The 19,848-nt window shown below is 40.9% G+C and overlaps 1 protein-coding gene across 1 annotated transcript; it reads left to right on the forward strand.

Annotated features, from left to right (window-relative positions):
* The first annotated feature begins 244 nt into the window (after window positions 1–244).
* On the forward strand, window positions 245–19,596 carry tgfbr2l (transforming growth factor beta receptor-like). Its single transcript, XM_046363331.1, has 10 exons — window positions 245–445; window positions 8,412–8,562; window positions 11,648–11,850; window positions 12,063–12,226; window positions 12,530–12,784; window positions 12,893–13,069; window positions 13,251–13,502; window positions 13,798–13,939; window positions 14,066–14,193; window positions 17,229–19,596. The coding sequence occupies exons 1-10, from the start codon at window positions 397–399 to the stop codon at window positions 17,490–17,492; spliced, it is 1,785 nt and encodes a 594-aa protein (XP_046219287.1). The 5' UTR covers window positions 245–396; the 3' UTR covers window positions 17,493–19,596.
* Window positions 19,597–19,848: the final 252 nt, after the last annotated feature.

Below are 19,848 nucleotides of genomic sequence, written 5' to 3' on the forward strand. Positions count from 1 at the left end.
ATTAGACCCTCCATTTTCACAAATGCTTAGGCCTATTCTGAGCTGTAATAATAATAATATTAATAATTATTAGTGTTATTAGTATTATTTCATATAACCTACTATGATCCTACTACACGTCCCGTGTCAACCCAAATTCTACTGGGTTTAGGATCCGATTAATGAAGTCCAGTTCCTGGGCGGGTCCCTTAACACAGCTGGATGAAAAACATCTGGATCCGCCTACACGGAACTCCAGCCAAAAGCCCCGAGCCCAACCAGTTGTTTCACTGAATACGACTTCAATAAGCTAAATGAACGTCTATCTTACTCTTACTTACTCACGTTCCCAAATACATAGACAAATACAGTGCGACCACGACGTTTTAATCAGGTTATTTTTTTAATGACAATATTATGGGGTGCTGGAGATTCTCGGCAGTGAATATTGTTCTTCTGTCTTTCTGTAAGTATTTTTTATTCGCTTACTCACTCCGTATTCACTTTTAAGTGTTCCGTGTCCATTGTTTCTTCAATCTGGTGAAGTTGTGAAGGGGGAGGGGGATCAAATGTTTATTCAAGGGAGGTTCTGGTCGTGTAAAACAGATGCTCAAAACGTATATTTATGAAATGCGACTTTTCGTTTTCCTGCCCTTTCTTCAGTGGAAAAGTGACTTCGGGGTAATTTTCTCAATATCATATATGTGATGGAATAGCCTAATGCAAAAATAAGTAAATAACGATAATTTCTTTCTTTCTTATCTTCTGTGGATTTGTTTGAATTAAAACATGTATTCAGTGTAGCTTTATTAAACCAGTAGTTTTACCCCATGTAACATATAATTTGTATGTGCTCTACCTAGGTACTGTCCAACTAAATGATGTCGTGACAGTCACCTAAACTCAGTCAATAGTAGGAAGATACCTAAGAACCTCTGAAGGCACATAATAAAATGGGAATGACTGAACGATCCAAGTCATCCAATCTGGTGAAAAACATATTTCTGACACTTAACAGTTCTTTAGCTATGCCTGTTATTTATTATCAGCATATTTTGAATGTTTAGAATAGAATTTCACTTGATTGTTTACTCTCATGTTCAGTGGTGCCACTATTTAGGGAATCTGAAGTAAACTTAACTCTTAACATTTGTCTCAAACAATTTCCCACAATTTCTGAAATGATTTGAATATGAAGTCGATAAGCTAAAGCAACAACATACAAACATTAGGGTTATTGTATTTAATTACATAAAAAACATGAAACATTTTGCTCAAACAGGGCTTGATCATAACTTTGAATCAAAATAAATTAACTAGTTAATTAGAACAAGAGTGTCAGTAGTTGTGATGATGAAACGATGTAATAGAACTTTGATGCAATGTGACCACATACATTTTTTTACTGCTGCCATCTGTAATGGAAAGTTCCAAACAGGAAATCGATTCTGAGGCTCAATTATCCCTGTTGCATGCAAACAGGGGCACTTCTCCTCAGGGAATACAAGATTGAAGCATAGATTGAGGAGTTCGGAGCTCATGTAGAAACTGTATACCAAGAAGTAGAGAAACTTCACCCATTTTATTTAACTAGGCAAGTCAGTGAAGAACAAATTCTTATTTTCAACGATGGCCTAGGAACAGTGGGTTAACTGCCTTGTTCAGGGACAGATTTTTAATTGGTTAGGGATTCAATCTTGCAACCTTTCGGTTACTAGTCCAACGCTCTAACTACTAGCCTACCTGCTGCCCCAGTGTGTGCTCTAGAGGACTTACAAAGTTGCATACTTGATACTTACAAGTTATTTTGAGGAGGCAAAGTGACACAATACATAGATAAACTGTAGGTTGAGGAGGAGTACAGAGGTCATGTAAGTACTAAAGAGGTAATGGTGAACTTCTCATATGTTATGAAGAAAATGAATCTCGGCTATAGCACCAATTTATAACTCATTGACATTCCCACTATAGAACTTAGTAATAGTTGAGCAATTCTTCTTTTGAATTGTGTATGTTTTTAACTTCTCACATTACCTATGTTCAGTGTGTGCACTCTTGGGGACATAACAAGTTGCATACTTACTGCTTGCTGATGATATTCAGTGATATTGAGGGAGCGAAGTAGCACAGAGCACAATGAGTGCTGTGACATGATGAGCTTTGTGTTGTGTTCTCTAGCCTGACCTTCCATCATCCCACATCAGCCCATAATGACAAGATTGTGATGACCTAAGCAGGCAAAAATAAGATGTAGAAATCCCCTTTATTCTCCACCCCCTCCTCCTTCTCTCTGTGCCCAGCTTGTGATGGCCACTGGGGACACATACAGACTCCTGTGTGTTCTTTTAGCCCCTGTTTGCATCCCAAATGTCACCCTATTCCCTACATAATGAACAACTTTTGACCAGAGCCCTATGCCAAAAGTAGTGCACACTGCACTATATAGGGATTAAGGTGCCATTTGGGACAACACTTTTCATTGCTGGGTATGAGATAACGGTCCTTTTAAAAATGACAACAGTGAATACTATGACCCTTATATGACCTCCGGCTTGGGAAAACCTTCTTATAGATTTAGCTTCTTATTCAGATCCTTTGGCTTCGAGAAAATGGTTCCAAAATGATTCTTCAGCTGTCCCCATAGGATAACCCTTTCTGGTTCCAGGTAGAACTCTTTTTGGTTCCAGGCAGAACCCTTTTGGGTTCCAGGTAGATCTGTCTGTAGAATGCGCTCTACATGGAACCAAAAAGTGTTCTTCAAATGGTCCACCTATGGAGACAGCCGAAGAACCCTTTTAGATTATATATATAATATTTTTTTTCTAAGAGTGTACAATAAGATGACTACAATAAGATGCTTCACTTGGACTTGTAGATCAGAGAAATGTATCTAATGCAATTTTCATATCTCTCTCATGTGTTTTTATTTTGATGTTATGGATATTGACAAATGTATTGTGTTGTGCTTATTAAGGTCCAGTTTTAAGACTGGACTAAATCACATAATTGTTAGAACTACAGTACCTGGCTGCGTAAATGTTATTTATTGTTTGAGACTAGGCGGCGTCCCTCAAAAGGACGTACGTTCATTACACCTGGGTAATTTAATTGTGTTCTTGTCTATTTAATCAGGAAATACTTTCCTTTTGAGTCCTGTGGAGAAACATTTCAGCATGCTGCATCAATAATGGGGAGATTGGTTGGTGTAGAATGGGCCAACTAGTGGCCTGGTTTGGTTACTACGCTTGGTGGGGGTCAGCTGAGATTCTGTCACTTATAAAACCAAAGGCTGACTGTTTTGAAGCAAGATTTGTTGCATGGTCAAGTGAACATTGCACAAACGTGGACTATAGGATGACATCAATATGTTTTCTCTGGAAAAGGGGACTAAATAAACAAGAGTGTAGATTGGAATAATTCATTATTTGTGAGTTTTGTTTTTCTTATTTACCCATAACAGGCAAACTATTGTATGTTTTGGTGTTGTCTGGTCTTCTACAAGAGAGATCAAGACAATATTCAGAAAACATTTGACTCTCTAGGGGTCACATTTTTACGGAACTGATAAGTTAGTATCTAGTTGATATTTTTAGGACCATCAAACGTTCAGCTCTCCCGCTGTGTCTGTGTTTATTTGTATATGTATACTCATAGAAAGAGTCACAGATCCACCCATTACAAACCGATTGACTTTCATTTATATGCCAATTCTAGTCATTCTATTTTTATGGGTAAACTGATAGGGAACCAGGGAGAGTTAGTTGAGACCCGAGGCTGAAACTGAAAGGCAAATAAATGCAGCCAACATCCCTGGGCCTCCCGGCTGTAAGCACACAGCAGAGCAGTTGGATTTCCCATAAGACACACACACAAAAAAAAGACACAAAGGGGCTGAGCTTCAAACTTGGCTCACACCGAAACTTCTGGCTTCAATTTATTTCTGGAGCAGTCACTGCTGATTTTAATTAGTTGAAAGTTTACGTTGAAAGTTTTTGCTTAGCCAGCCTTTTAGTTTTTCTTTCCTTTTTTCTTCACCCTTTCTCCTTTGTCTTTTTTCTTGTGTGTGTGTATGTGTATATATATTTTGTTGGTTGGCATTGGCCAACATCTGGAAGCCTTCGTGAAATATGTGTACAGCTTCTTTTAATGTTTGCGTAGTTTTGTTAGATCACCATCCCCCTGGGAGTGAAAAAATCCCTCATCTGGCTTTAATCAGCCATTAATATTGTTGTGATGTGGCAACACAGCACAAGGAGGGGACGGCAGATACAAGATGCGTGGGAAGGAACGCTCGTAATGCTTTCTAGAGCCTGTGTCAAACCAATGCAGCACAGCCCCCCCCCATTCAATCAAACCTGGGTCAAATACATATTCGCTGTGTTCAATTTTTCAATCATACATTAATTTGAAAATATTTTCAAAATATATTACAAATACAACTTGTGTTGGCCATACAATACAATATAGAAAATATTGCAATGACTATGTTGAATAACTACTATACTGAGAAAAAATATAAACACAACATGTAAAGTGTTGGTTTCATGTGCTGAAATAGCACAAAAAGCTTGTTTTTCTGAAATGTTGTGCACAAATTTGTTTACATCCCTCTTAGTGAGCATTTCTCCTTTGCCAAGATAATCCATCCACCTGACAGGTGTGGCATATCAAGAAACTGATTAAACAGGTGCACATTGTGCTGATGACAATACAAGTTTTGAGGGAGCATGCAAATGGCATGCTGACTGCAGGAATGTCCACCAGAGCAGTTGCTAGAGAACTGAATGTTCATTTCTCTACCATAAGCCGTCTCCAACGTCGTTTTAGAGAATTTGGCAGTACATCCAACCGGCCTCACAACCGCAGACCATGTGTAACCACGCCAGCCCAGGACGTCAACATCTGGCTTCTTCAGCCGCGGGATCGTCTGAGACCAGCCACCCGGAAAGTTGATGAAACTGTGGGTTTACACAAACTGTCAGAAACCATCTCAGGGAAGCTCATCTGCATGCTCGTCATCCTCACCAGGATATTGACCTGACTGCAGTTTGTTGTTGTAACCGACTTCAGTGGGAAAATGCTCAACTTCGATGGCCACTGGTACGCTGGAGAAGTTTCAACTGTACCGGGCAGATGGCAGACAGCGTGCATGGCATAGTGTGGGCGAGAGGTTTGCTGGTGGGGTTGTTGTATGTGCAGGAATAAGCTACAGACAACAACAAAAAATAGCATTTTATCGATGGAAATTTGAATGCACAGAGATAATGTGATGAAATCCTGTCGTGCCATTCATCCACCGCCATCACCTCATGTTTCAGCATTATAATGCACGGCCCCATATTGCAAGGATCTGTACACAATTCCTGGACATTTCCCAGTTCTATGGGCTGCATACTCAGACATGTCACCCATTGAGCAAGTTTGGCATGCTCTGGATCGACATGTACGACAGCGTGTTCCAGTTCCCGCCAATACCGGGATCGGTGTCCCCCCGGCGGGACAGTTGAGCTAACATAGGCTAATGTGATTAGCATGAGGTTGTAAGTAACAAAAACATTTCCCAGGACATAAACATATCTGATATGGGCAGAAAGCTTAAATTCTTATTAATCTAACTGCACTGTCCAATTTACCATAGCTATTACAGTGAAAGAATACCATGCTATTATTTGAGGAAAGTGCACAATTATTAACTTGAAAAGGTATTAATAAACCAATTAGGCACATTTTGCAGTGTATGCAATGGTTCATTGGATCAGTCTAAAACTTTGCACAAAGGGCCATCAAGTGGCCAAAATATAAATTGCGCCTGGGCTGGAATAATAAATTATAGCCTTTTTCTTGCATTTCAAAGATGATGGTATAGTGTATTATCTTTTACCAGATCTAATGTGTTTTATTCTCCTACATTAATTTCACATTTCCACAAACGTCTAAGTGTTGCCTTTTAAATGGTATCAAGAATATGCATATCCTTGCTTCAGGTCCTGAGCTACAGGCAGTTAGATTTGGGTATGTCATTTTAGGTGAACATTTAAAAAAGGGTTGGATTCTTATGAGGTTTTTAAGGTATCTGTGGCCAACCGATGCATATCTGTATTCCTAGTCATGTGAAATCCGTAGGTTAGGGCCTAATGATTTTATTAAAATTGACTGATTTCCTTATATGAAGTGTAACTCAGTAAAATCTTTGAAATTGTTACATGTTGCGTTTAATATTTTTGTTCAGTGTAGTAACCAGTATCTACCGAAGCTTCAGCTTCCAGCTGTTCTTGGTAGGCCTACTGCTGGTGGGATTTGAACAATGCATTGCATGTGGTTTGGAAGCTGCCTCAAAGTACGGTCATTGAGTAAAACAAACTCAATGTATTTGTATTTGTATTTATTATGGATCCCCATTAGCTGGTGCCAAGGCAGCAGCTACTCTTCCTGGGGTCCAGAAAAAATTAAGGCGGTGTATACAATTTTAAAAACATTACAATCCATCCAGGCTGTGTGCCTTCAGGCCCCTACTCCACATATATACAGTACAAAATCCATATGTACGTGTGTGTGTATAGTGCGTATGCTATGATGTGTGTGTGTGTGCGCCTATGTTTGTGTTGCTTCACAGTCCCCGCTGTTCCATAACTGGACTGTGATGAGACCTCTTGTGGCATGTCTTGTGGGGTATGCATGAGTGTCTGAGATGTGCGCCAGTAGTTCAAACAGACATCTCGGTGCATTCAACATGTCAATACCTCTCATAAATACAAGCCGTGATGAAGTCAATCTCTCCTCCACTTTGAGCAAGGAGAGATTGACATGCATATTATTAATATTAGCTCTCTATGTACATCCAAAGACCAGCCGTGCTGCCCTGTTCTGAAACAATTGATATTTTCCTACGTCCTTTTTTGTGGCACCTGACCACACGACTAAACAGTAGTAGTGCCTTGTTGACAGTGCTGTCAAGAAGGTAGAGCAGCACTTTATCATAGACGTACTTCTCCCCATTTTAGCTACTGTTGTATCAATACATTTAGACCATGACAGTTTACAATCCAGGGTAACTCCAAGCAGTTTTAGTCACCTCAACTTGCTCAATATCCACATGATTTTTTACAATATTTAGTTGAGGTTTAGGGGTTAGTGAATGATTTGTCCCAAATACAATGCTTTTAGTTTAAGAAATATTTAGGACTAGTTTATTCCTTGCCACCCCTCTGAAACTAACTGAAACTCTTTGTTAAGTGTTGCAGTCATTTCAGTCACTGTAGCAGCTGACATGTATAGTGTTGAGTCATCCACATACATACACTCTGGCTTTCCTCAGAGCCAGTGGCAATTCATTAGTAAAGATTTTTAAAAGTAATGGGCCTAGACAGCTGCCTTGGGGAATTCCTGATTCTAACTGGATTATGTTCGAGATGGCTTCCAAGAACACCCTCTGTGTTCTGCTAGACAGGTAAGTCTTTATCCACAATATAGCAGGGGGTGTAAAGCCATACGACATAAGTTTTGCCAGCATCAGACTATGATTGATAATGTCGAAGGCCGCACTGAAGTCTAACAAAACAGACCCCACAATCTTTTTATCATAAATTTCTCTCAGCCAATGTCTGCAGATGTCATGTTCTGACCTTAGTTCTTTTTTAATGTCTTTGTTTTAGTATGGTCAGGGTGTGAGTTGGGTGGGTTGTCTATGTTCATTTTTCTATGTTGTGTTTTGAGTTTGGCCTGGTATGGTTCTCAATCAGAGGCAGGTGTCGTTAGTTGTCTCTGATTGAGAATCATACTTAGGTAGCCTTTTTCCACCTGTGTTTCGTGGGTGTTTATTTTCTGTTCTGTGTTTGTATTTCACCGTTCAAGACTGTTTTCATTTCGTTCTCGTGTTTTGTTGTTTTTGTTCGAGTGTTCGTTTTCATTAAGAGAATATGAATACTTACCACGCTGCACCTTGGTCCTCCTCTCTCTCTCCCAACGACGAGCGTTACAGCAGACCTTCATACATAATGGATATCCTATCCCTGTCCTTGGCTTTAAGCATTTTTGATGCACACCTCCCCTTCACTAGATGAACCAGAACTGAGTCTGCAATCTATCTAATGTAGCTTATCACAATAAAGAGGGTGCGCTCTAAACAGCAGAACCTTTGTCAGATTGGTGTCCTAAGAGCCATATTCATTCCGTAATGCTGAAGATCTTTGCTCCAGCGTGATTGAAATTTAAAGGCAATGTTTCCGTGTCAGCAGAGACTGCATTCACGGTAAATGCTGCATTATGTCGGCTCAATCGTAAATTACCTTTAAATTTCAATCGCACTATAATCCTGAACTTTGGAAATACGCATTGAATCAAGCCTAGTCTATAGTTCTGTTTTGTGCCAGTCATTTTATTCAAAGCCAGAAGTGATTTGTTCTGATTAGTGTTTGTGTGTGTGTATTCCACAGGTCTTCCTATCCTCTCCTTCACACACATCAAGACCAACCTGTGTAAGTGGTGTGACTACTCCAGCCCTATCTGTGAGGACAGTGTGTGTTATACCAACTGCTCCCTCTCCTCCTTCTGTACTCTGAGTGAAGAGATTTGCATTGCAATATGGTAAGTGTGACGTTTTTCATCAAAGGACTATCTCCCAAGTTAAAGTTTATTTGCCATATACAGTATAATAAATGAGTCTTTTGCACCAGAGCTCTCACTCTCACATTAAAAACATTAAAGATATTTTGAAGTTGGACCGCAGAGTGAAGGAAAAGCAGCCAACAAGTGCTCAGCATATGTGGGAAAAGCATTCCTCATGAATCTGGTTGAGAGAATGCCAAGAGTGTGCAAAGCTGTCATCAAGGCAAAGGGTGGCTACTTTGAAGAATCTCAAATATAAAAAATATTTTGATTTGTTCAACACTTTTTTTGGTTACTACATGATTCCATGTGTATTATTTCAAAGTGTTGATGTCTTCACTATTGTTCTACAATGTAGAAAATAGTAAAAATAAAGAAAATCCCTTGAATGAGTAGGTGTGTCAAAATGTTTGACTTGTACAGTACATACAACTAGTAATATTGATCTGGTTTAGCTGATAGCTTCCCATTCTATAAAATATATTTTGACAAGCTATATTTCCCAATATACTCCCTTACTGGACTGTTATGCTCCTCTACTTTAATAATTATCCTCATCATGACAATTATTGAACTCTCAGTAAACAGGATATATAGCTGATCCATATGTTTGTCTGTGTATCCCAGACAAAACAAATGTTGCTCATAAACATTAATGGAACTGTAGGATGTGTTTCTTTAATGAATGATACTGATAACAAATGATGGTGAGTGGAGTGTTTGCGATGAGGAGGACAAAGTTCATTTTGGCTTTATTTGAATGTTGCTCACCGTCTGGTATGCTGGGCCCTAGTGGTCAAACCTCTACAGCAGGGAGGGCACCCTTTTACAATTTAACTTAGGGCCCCAAAAAGGCTAGGTCCGGCCCTGACTGCATGTTTGGGTATGGATGTCAGAATGCAGAACTGTGACTGTGGTCCTTCTGTAGCTCAGTTGGTAGAGCATGGCGCTTGTAACGCCAGGGTAGTGGGTTCGATCCCCGGGACCACCCATACGTAGAATGTATGCACACATGACTGTAAGTCGCTTTGGATAAAAGCGTCTGCTAAATGGCATATATTATGATGAGGTCAGATTTTTTGTGGCCCCCACCCCCATAAAATTTGCCGATCCCTGCTCTACAGTAATAAAGAAAGGTTCTTTGATCCCGGTCAAAAGTAGTGCACTTTATAGGGAATAGTGTGCCGTTTGGTACACATTATTGATCTTAGACTTCCTACGAGGGGAGAAACTATCTGCTGACTTCTGAATGACAGAGATAATGTCCCAAATGGCACCCCTATATAGTGCACTACTTTTGACCAGAGCACTATGGGCATGTAATTTGGGACACATGCAAATTGAAAGAGACTAGTGTTATTAAGTCTGGTGTTGTTGTTGGCAGGATACAAAGGCAGATCGGATTGACCATTTGTAAAATAAAAACTTCCAATCCACGCAAATACATACAGTGGGGAGAACAAGTATTTGATACACTGCCGATTTTGCAGGTTTTCCTACTTACAACGCATGTAGAGGTCTGTAATTTTTATCATAGGTACACTTCAACTGTGAGAGACGGGAATCTAAAACAAAAATCCAGAAAATCACATTGTATGATTTTTAAGTAATCAATTTGCATTTTATTGCATGACATAAGTATTTGATACATCAGAAAAGCAGAACTTAATATTTGGTACAGAAACCTTTGTTTTCAATTACAGAGATCATACATTTCCTGTTGTTCTTGACCAGGTTTGCACACACTGCAGCATGGATTTTGGCCCACTCCTCCATACAGACATTCTCCAGATCCTTCAGGTTTCGGGGCTGTCGCTGAGCAATACGGACTTTCAGCTCCCTCCAAAGATGTTCTATTGGGTTTAGGTCTGGAGACTGTCTAGGCCACTCCAGGACCTTGAGATGCTTCTCACGGAGCCACTCCTTAGTTGCCCTGGCTGTGTGTTTCGGGTCGTTGTCATGCTGGAAGACCCAGCCACGACCCATCTTCAATGCTCTTACTAAGGAAAGGAGGTTGTTGGCCAAGATCTCGCAAATCATGGCCCCATCCATCCTCCCCTCAATACGGTGCAGTCGTCCTGTCCCCTTTGCAGAAAAGCATTCCCAAAGAATGATGTTTCCACCTCCATGCTTCACGGTTGGGATGGTGTTCTTGGGGTTGTACTCATCCTTCTTCTTCCTCCAAACACGGCGAGTGGAGTTTGGACCAAAAAGCTCTATTTTTGTCTCATCAGACAACATGACCTTCTCCCATTCCTCCTCTGGATCATCCATTGGCAAACTTCAGACGGGCCTGGACATGCGCTGGCTTGAGCAGGGGGACCTTGCGTGCGCTGCAGGATTTGAATCCATGACGGCGTAGTGTGTTACTAATGGTTTTCTTTGAGACTGTGGTCCCAGCTTTCTTCAGGTCATTGACCAGGTCCTGCCGTGTAGTTCTGGTCTGGTCCCTCACCTTCCTCATGATCATTGATGCCCTACGAGGTGAGATCTTGCATGGAGCCCCAGACCGAGGGTGATTGACCGTCATCTTGAACTTCTTCCATTTTCTAATAATTGCGTCAACAGTTGCCTTCTCACCAAGCTGCTTGCCTATTGTCCTGTAGCCCATCCCAGCCTTGTGCAAGTCTACAATTTTATCCCTGATGTCCTTACACAGCTCTCTGGTCTTGGCCATTGTGGAGAGGTGCAATAAAATGCAAATTAATTACTTAAAAATCATACAATGTGATTTTCTGGATTTTTGTTTTAGATTCCACCTCTCACAGTTGAAGTGTACATATGAAAAGAATTACAGACCTCTACATGCTTTGTAAGTAGGAAACACTGCCGATTTTGTAGGTTATCAAATACTTGTTCTCCCCACTGTACATAACCAATCCAAACAAAACCACAAAGTCAAAAGTCAACTATAGGTTTTCCCAGAGACATTTTCCTATTGTAAAATGCCTAACTAAATTCAGTTTACTAGTTTGATAAGTAACTTTATAATTGATCTGTGCATGTGAGTGTATGACTGCGTGTACAGCTTTAACATCTGTTAGTGTCTTCATCTGTGTCCCAGGCGGAAGGACAATGAGAGTATGAGTGTGAAGACATTATGCCACCAGCCCCAGCAGCCACTGGAGAATATCATGTTGTCAAACTACTCCTCCAACGAGTGTGTGATGGCTCCTCAGCCCTCTGAGGACGGGGTCCTGTTCGTTTGTGGCTGCCTGGGAGAACACGAGTGCAACGATAAGCTTATATTCGACAAGGGCTCCAATGGTAACCACTTATTTTATTCTGGAACCAGGCAGTACATGGTGCAACCAGAACATTTTATTTGAAAATATTAATTTACAATTGTATATTAATAAAAAATGCAACTTGAGGAAAAATAGGCATTTATAATGTAATTCCAAAATGTACTAGTAATGTATACTAACCCATGATCCGATTCCATGTTGTCTTCACATTGTTTTTAACTGTGTCCTCAGATTTTTCCAAGCTCAAGAGTAAAGATGTGATTCCAGTGGTGGTGATCAGCCTGGTCCCTCCCTGTTTAGTGGCTATCATCGCTACCATGGCTTTCTACCTGTACCGTACCAGACAGCCCGGCAAGCAGCCCAAAGACTGGGCTCCCAAACGCACACACTACCAGGTAGGTGGATCTACCAGGTATGGAAAAATATACTTTGTGACCCAAATGGCACCCTATTCCCTACAACATAGTGCACAACTTTTGACCAGAGCCCATAGGTCCCTGGTAAAAAGTAATGCACTATATAGGGAATAGTAGGGTGCCATTTGGGACACCGCCATAACCAACTGGAAGCTTTTCATTTATTGTCATGTAGCTACTGTACATTACTGTTTGTGAAAAGGTGTAAAGTAATCCTATATGGGATGGGCAGCTAAAGGCCACTTGATACTTAACTAAAAATCTAATTCATTAATTGACCAGGCCTTGGACATCCCAGAGGGACTCAGTGGGGAGGCCATCACCGGCGGTGAGGACTGCCATGGCAAGCTGTCAGCCATCAATAGCGACGCTACATCTGACATGTCTCCCGTCCGGGCCCATAACTTCAACCACAGCACGGAGCAGCTACCCATCCAGCTAGAAGCCTTGGTGGGGAAAGGGAGGTTTGCTGAGGTGTGGCGGGCCAGGCTCCACCACCAGGCAGCTGGTCCTCAGTATGAGACGGTGGCAGTGAAGGTGATGGTTTTCCCTCTTCCCTTTTTTCTCACCCCTCCATTTGTTCTGTAGTTTTGTGTCATTTTCATGTGATATAATACTTTGAATAAATGTTTATTTGATTTCAAGATCTTCCCGTCTGTGGAGTATGTGTCCTGGAGCAACGAGAGGGCCATCTTCTCTGATGCCAACCTGGAGCATGAAAATGTGGTTCAATTCCTGACAGCAGAAGAGCGAGGGCCCTCCGGCTCCCCTCAGAGGCAGTACTGGCTGGTCATGGCCTACCACGGCCTGGGAAACCTACAGGTTAGTTTGATTTAGCTTTGTTTTGTTTATTGCTAGGTTGATTAAGTGTATATTGTTGTTATATGGTTCAGTAGAAGACTAGAAGAGATAACTAGTACATTTTATTTTACATACAATTTCATAAAAATGTTGTCAAATAATCCTGAGGGATGGGTCACTAAATGGGTCATTCATTCATTAGGACTTCCTGGCTGGCCATGTGTTGAGCTGGGCTGAGCTGTGTGCTATGGCTGGGTCGGTGGCTCGAGGATTGGCCCACCTCCACAGTGACACCACCCCTTGTGGGATCCCCAAGGTGCCGGTGGCCCACCGTGATCTGAAGAGCAGCAACATCGTGGTAAAAAGCCGGAGAGAGTGTGCCCTCTGTGACTTTGGTCTGGCTCTGAGACTGGACCTCTCCCTCACCGTGGATGACTTTGCCAACAGTGGCCAGGTAAGGTGAAACAGGTGAAATGACCAAAGTAGTTGCTAAGGGAACCTGTATCAGTGTTCCGCTAAAGCGACTAAGCAGTAGGCCTATGCCTGCTGCTTTCTGACATAACTACTCTGAGAGAATTATGGAAAATAACATATTAAATTGTAGAGTCATGGTTGAATGCCCCGTTGAATAAAAACTATGCTATATGAATTAAATTGTTTATAAAGCCGTGCTAAAACCAGAATGAATCAGAAGGCCCTTCATGTAGTGTTAATTTGTTTAAGCTACGGTCACTGTCCTTGTTGTCCAGGTGGGTACAGCTCGCTACATGGCCCCTGAGGTGTTGGAGTCCAGAGTGAATCTGGAGGATCTGGAGGCCTTTAAACAGATGGATGTCTACTCCATGGCCCTGGTCCTCTGGGAAATGGTGTCCCGCTGTGAAGTCATAGGAGGTACAATAAGCTATTCTATTATGGGCCAAGTCAGGGGTAAATGTTCTTAACTAGCATCGTCTCTAAATGTAGAATAGATGATAAATAACAAAAAGGATTTACAGTGTGTTTCCTGTATTTTCATAGAGGTTAAGAGTTACGAGCCGCCGTTTGGCTCTAAGGTGTGTGACCAGCCGTGTGTGGACAGCATGAGGGACCTGGTCCTGAGGGACAGAGGCAGACCTGAGATACCCACCAGCTGGACAACACATCAGGTAAACTGTGTGTTTGCGGGCGTGCGTACGTGTGAGAGCGTGGTGAGGGAACTGGGTAGTCAGCACTTCTCAGTGAATTCAGGCCAGAATTCAGTCAGATTGCTCTAGTCGACAAGGCAGGTTTTAAAGGAAATGTTACCATGTTCAATGAGATCGCATTCAAGGACAAGCCTGGAGATGTCGGCTCAATTAGAAATTACCTTTAAATGTGAAGCACGTTATAGCACGGTTTCCGATTGAATCCCAGTTTGAATGATAACCTATGATAACGATCATAAATAAAAGCTCTGGTTGTGAACAGGTTTGGGGTCAATTCCATTCCAGCCAAAAAAGGAAGTAAACCGAAAAACTGTAGAAACAGTTGAAGTCGGAAGTTAACATACACTTAAGTTGGAGTCATTAAAACGTGTTTTTCAACCACTCCACAAATTTCTTGTTAACAAACTATAGTTTTGGCAAGTTGGTTAGAACATCTACTTTGTGCATGACACAAGTAATTTTTCCAACAATTGTTTACAGACAGATTAATGCACTGTATCACAAGTCCAGTGGGTCCGAAGTTTACATACACTAAGTTGACTGTGCCTTTAAACAGCTTGGAAAATTCCAGGAAATGATGTCATGGCTTTAGAAGCTTCTGATTGGCTGATTGACATAATTTGAGTCAATTGGAGGTGTACCTGTGGATGTGTTTCAAGGCCTACCTTCAAACTCAGTGCCTCTGATTGACATCATGGGAAAATCAAAAGAAATCAGCCAAGACCTCAGAAAATAAATTGTAGACCTCCACAAACCTGTTTCATCCTTGGGAGCAATTTCCAAATGCCTGAAGGTACCACGTTCATCTGTACAAACAATAGTATGCAAGTATAAACACCATGGGACCACACGGCCGTCATACCGCTCAGGAAGGAGACGCGTTCTGTCTCCTAGAGATTAACGTACTTTGGTGCGAGAAGTGCAAATCAATCCCAGAACAACAGCAAAGGACCTTATGAAGATGCTGGAGGAAACAGGTACAAATGTATCGATATCCACATAACCTGAAAGGCCGCTCAGCAAGGAAGAAGCCACTGCTCCAAAACCGCCATAAAAAAGCCAGACTACAGTTTGCAACTGCACATGGGGACGAAGATAGTACTTTTTGGAGAAATGTCCAAAAAGTGATAAAACAAAAATAACTATTTGGCCATAATCACCATCGTTATGTTTGGAGGAAAAAGGGGGAGGCTTGCAAGCTGAAGAACACTATCCCAACCGTGAAGCACAGGGGTGGCAGCATCATATTGTGGGGGTGCTTTACTGCAGTAGGGACTGGTGCATTTCACAAAATAGATGGCGTCATGAGGGAGGAAAATTATGTGGATATATTGAAGCAAGACATCAGTCAGGAAGTTAAAGCTTGGTTGCAAATGGGTCTTCCAAATGGGTAATGACCCCAAGCATACTTTAAAAGTTGTGGCAAAATGGCTTAACTTGACCCTACTCATCCCTGTCGCGGGATCATTTTCGTCAGCAACCGCTGAATAGCATAGTGCAACAGTCAAATAATATTACTAAAAAATATTCATATTCATGAAATCACAAGTGCAATATTGCAAAACACAGTTTAGCCTTTTGTTAATCCACCCGTCGTCTCAGATTTTGAAATTATGCTTCACAACGAAAGCAATCCAAGCGTTTGTGTAAATTTATCGATAGCATAGCATTATGTACACTTAGCATCAGGAAGCTTGGTCTCGAAAATCAGAAAAGCAATCAAATGAACCGTTTACCTTTGATCTTCGGATGTTTTCACTCACGAGACTCCCAGTTACACAACAAATGTTCCTTTTGTTCCATTCTTTTGTTCCATAAAGATGACTTTTATACCCAAAATACCGACGTTTGTTTGTCGCATTATGTTCAGAAATCCACAGGAAAGAGCGGTCACGGCAACGCAGGCGGAAAGTTTTTTTATAATCATTCCTCAGGTAGTTTTTAAAATATATATTCGATAATATATCAACCGAGTGTGTAGGTTTTTCAATAACAGCGGGAGGAACAATGGCGGCTTTACTCTGTAGCACAAAAACTCACTCTGAGAGTCCCCACCTATCCACTTACGCAATGTGATCTTTCACGCTAATTTTTCAAAATAAAAGCCTGAAACGATGTCTAAAGACTGGCACCTTAGGCAAGCCAGAGAAAAAGGAATATGGTTGATATCCCTTTAAATGGAGGATAGGCATGCATAGGAACAGAAGGGTTTCAAAATAAGAGGCACTTCCTGATTGGATTTTCCTCAGGGTTTCGCCTGCAATATCAGTTCTGTTATACTCACAGACAATATTTTGACAGTTTTGGAAACATTAGTGTTTTCTATCATAATCTGTCAATTATATGCATACTCTAGCTTATGGTCCTGAGAAATAGGCCGTTTATTTTGGGAACGTTATTTTTCCAAACATAAAAATAGTGCCCCCTAGCTTCAAGAGGTTAAGGACAACAAAGTCAAGTTATTGGAGTGGCCATCACAAAGCCCTGACCTCAACCCTATAGAAAATGTGTGGGCAGAACTGACAAAGCGTGTGTGAGCATGGAGGCCTACAAACCTGACTCAGTTATCCAGCTCTGTCAGGAGGAATGGGCCAAAATTTACCCAACTTATTGTGGGAAACTTGTGGAAGGCTACCCAAAATGTTTGTTAAACAATTAAAAGGCAATGCTTTTTTTTAAAGGCAATGCTTTGAGTGTATGTAAACTTCTGACCCACTAGGAATGCGGTGAAGGAAATAAAAGCTGAAATAAATAATTCTCTACTATTATTCTGACATTTCACATTCTTAAAATAAAGAGGTGATCCTAACTGACCCAAGACAGGAAATCCTTACTAGGATTAAATGTCAGGAATTGTGAAAAACGGAGTTAACGTATTTGGCTAAGGTGTATGTAAACTTCCGACTTCAACTGTATACATTTTCTTTTTACTTCCTTGAACCCAACGCTGGTTGTCAATAATCAAACCTTCCTGGTATTGCTCTTCCAAACTGCAGGGGATGAATCTGCTGTGTGCCACCATCACTGAGTGCTGGGACCATGACCCAGAGGCCAGGCTCACAGCCCACTGTGTGGTGGAGCGCTTTGGAAGTCTAGAAGAGGAGATGGAGCAGGAGGTGTTAGACGCTGTCAACAACAGCCAGGAGTGTCCTCCCTCTGACACCTTCCCTGACTCCACCGGCTGTGATGTGGACCCTCTGGCCCCTGAAACAGATACAGAGGGGACCCTCATCCCTGGGCAGATAAGTGAGATATTATAAGGAGGACTTGATCACCAAAAAGAGACATCTTTGTATGATAGATTGAAGGCACTCTACCCTATGAAAAAGAGGAAAACATATTTTTTCTATGATAGATTGTATCCTTTGAAGGAGCTGGTCTCCTGATTGATTTGTAATATAACCTTTATGAAGTGTCTTATGAATGCACGTATGAACTTTTGCCACTGAAGAGATATTCTTTCTGCCCCTTGGAAAGTTGTGTGTACAGGATTCAGGGAACAGAGCAAACAAGCAGACCACAAATCATTATCCCAACTTCACTATCACACTGCAAAATGTCAATTTTACCAATAACTCAAAAAGCAGATTTGTTTCCAAATCTGAAGTACATACATCCTATAATGAATGATCACATGGATCTGTTCTAAATGCAGGTTGACGTTTATTTTCATGAATCTTGTCCTGGAGGCAGAACTGAGCTATTTCCACTTAGATAGGCTAGCTGCAAAGAAATAAATGGGCTATTATTTAATTTTAGGTTAGGGTTAGGCATAAGGGTTAGCAGTGTGGTTAAGATTAGATTTCAAATCAGATTTTATGACTTTGTGGCTGTGCCAGCTAGTGACCACTCTGCAGAGCTGCCTCCAGAACAGGGTTAATGATAGAAAAATGCAAATTGCACTTAAAATGGAACCTTATTCCCTACAGATTGCACCACTTTTGACCAGATTCCTATGGCTCTGCACTATATAGGGAAATAGGATGCCATTTTGGACGTACAAATGTTTATTATTTGCTAAAGTATAGAGAGCACTACGTTTTGACAACCTTCATTGGTATACCAGCTATTTAAATTGGTCCTTGCTCCTATTGGAGATAATTTACTTTACAATAATTATTACTGATGATTAATTCTTTTTTTTCCTATGAGGTTTCCATTGCCTTCTCAGTGTGTAGCCTCAAACAGTGGTGTGGTTCTCATTCCCCTTAATATATCCTAAATGGCTCCCTATGACCTACATACTGTGGTGCACTACTTTAAACCAGTTAGCGCAGAGCTGAGAGGTTTGCATTTTTCTAAGAGTTTCATTCTGATTAACCACAAGATGCTCTGACTAAATGGTGAATGCTGTTATATAGGCTAGAGACCACAACACACAAGCGAACAGGGTGAAATGCCTTTTTTAAGATGAATGAGAACCAAAGAGCTTTTAATGATCATTTGAACTGATAGCTGTACACAAGGACTTTCTAAGGATACTTAGATCCGTTTGTAGCTATTGCATACAACTACATTGTCAAGGCTCGTTTTTCCCCACCATGTGAAGTACTTGCTGCCTTCATCTGTTTACTAAGACACATAGTTAATTTGTTTAATTCAAATCTGATGTCTGAGCATTATTAAGAGGGCATGATCTATCTTTATATACTATGCATCAGAGAACTCACAGTAAGAGCGACTGCTCTCCCAGACAGCCTGGTATGACACTCAGATCTACACCAATTCAGTCATTCACTGACTCTCTTGCTTCAAAGGTAATGTTAAAATCTTTTATCACACTAACCGAGCGGACTAAAATAATTAAAACAGGAGTTGGTGTAGATTTGATTACGCCATTAAGAAGATCAATAGCTTTTTCCCATAGAACCAATCAATGGCTGGGAAAGAAGCGCTGTCTAATTGTGAGAGGCATGGCAGTGACATCCTCTTTGAATCATGAGCTGGGTCGTGTTAGATTGGCACAAATGCAAGAAAACAAGGTAAAATGTAAAAGTACTCCCTTAGCCTTTATTGGACAAGTCTATTTTTTGATTTCCGTTGTGTGCCCTAATGACCACAACCAAGGTTAACCCACTTCCCTTGGGAATGGTCAAGTTTGAGGATGCACAGAGTAAGACCATTGCCTTAACTATATGGAGAAATATCCAAGTATGATATTAATGAACTATGCAGAAGACTAAAGAATGATGTTATTGAACTTCTGATGAATGACCACAGATAAAAACAAAATTGTGAACTGGTTCCACAACATGTTAGCTATTTGTCTTGTAAAATAGGTTATGTATCAGGTCTCTTATTTTGTTACTATTTGTGAGGGGCGGGAAACCCACCACAAAACTGTCATAAAGACATGAAAAAGAACGTCAAGCAGCTTTATTGGTTTGTTGTTCCAGAACCCTTATTTTAAGAGGTTGACATTATACGTATCACAATATTTCAATAAGAAGCACAGATTTAGGCCCGGATTCAATCGGATTGAGCTTTCAGTATGTGCCATTTAAAAGCTAATTTCCAATTGAGCCAACATATGCGAATGTGGTCTCCACAAAGGCAGGAACAATGTCTTTTTTTTCTGTTTTAATTTGACCCCTTTTTCTCCCCAATTTTGTGGTA

The sequence above is a fragment of the Oncorhynchus gorbuscha genome, linkage group LG09, assembly GCF_021184085.1.
Source record: "Oncorhynchus gorbuscha isolate QuinsamMale2020 ecotype Even-year linkage group LG09, OgorEven_v1.0, whole genome shotgun sequence".
NCBI lineage: Eukaryota > Metazoa > Chordata > Actinopteri > Salmoniformes > Salmonidae > Oncorhynchus > Oncorhynchus gorbuscha.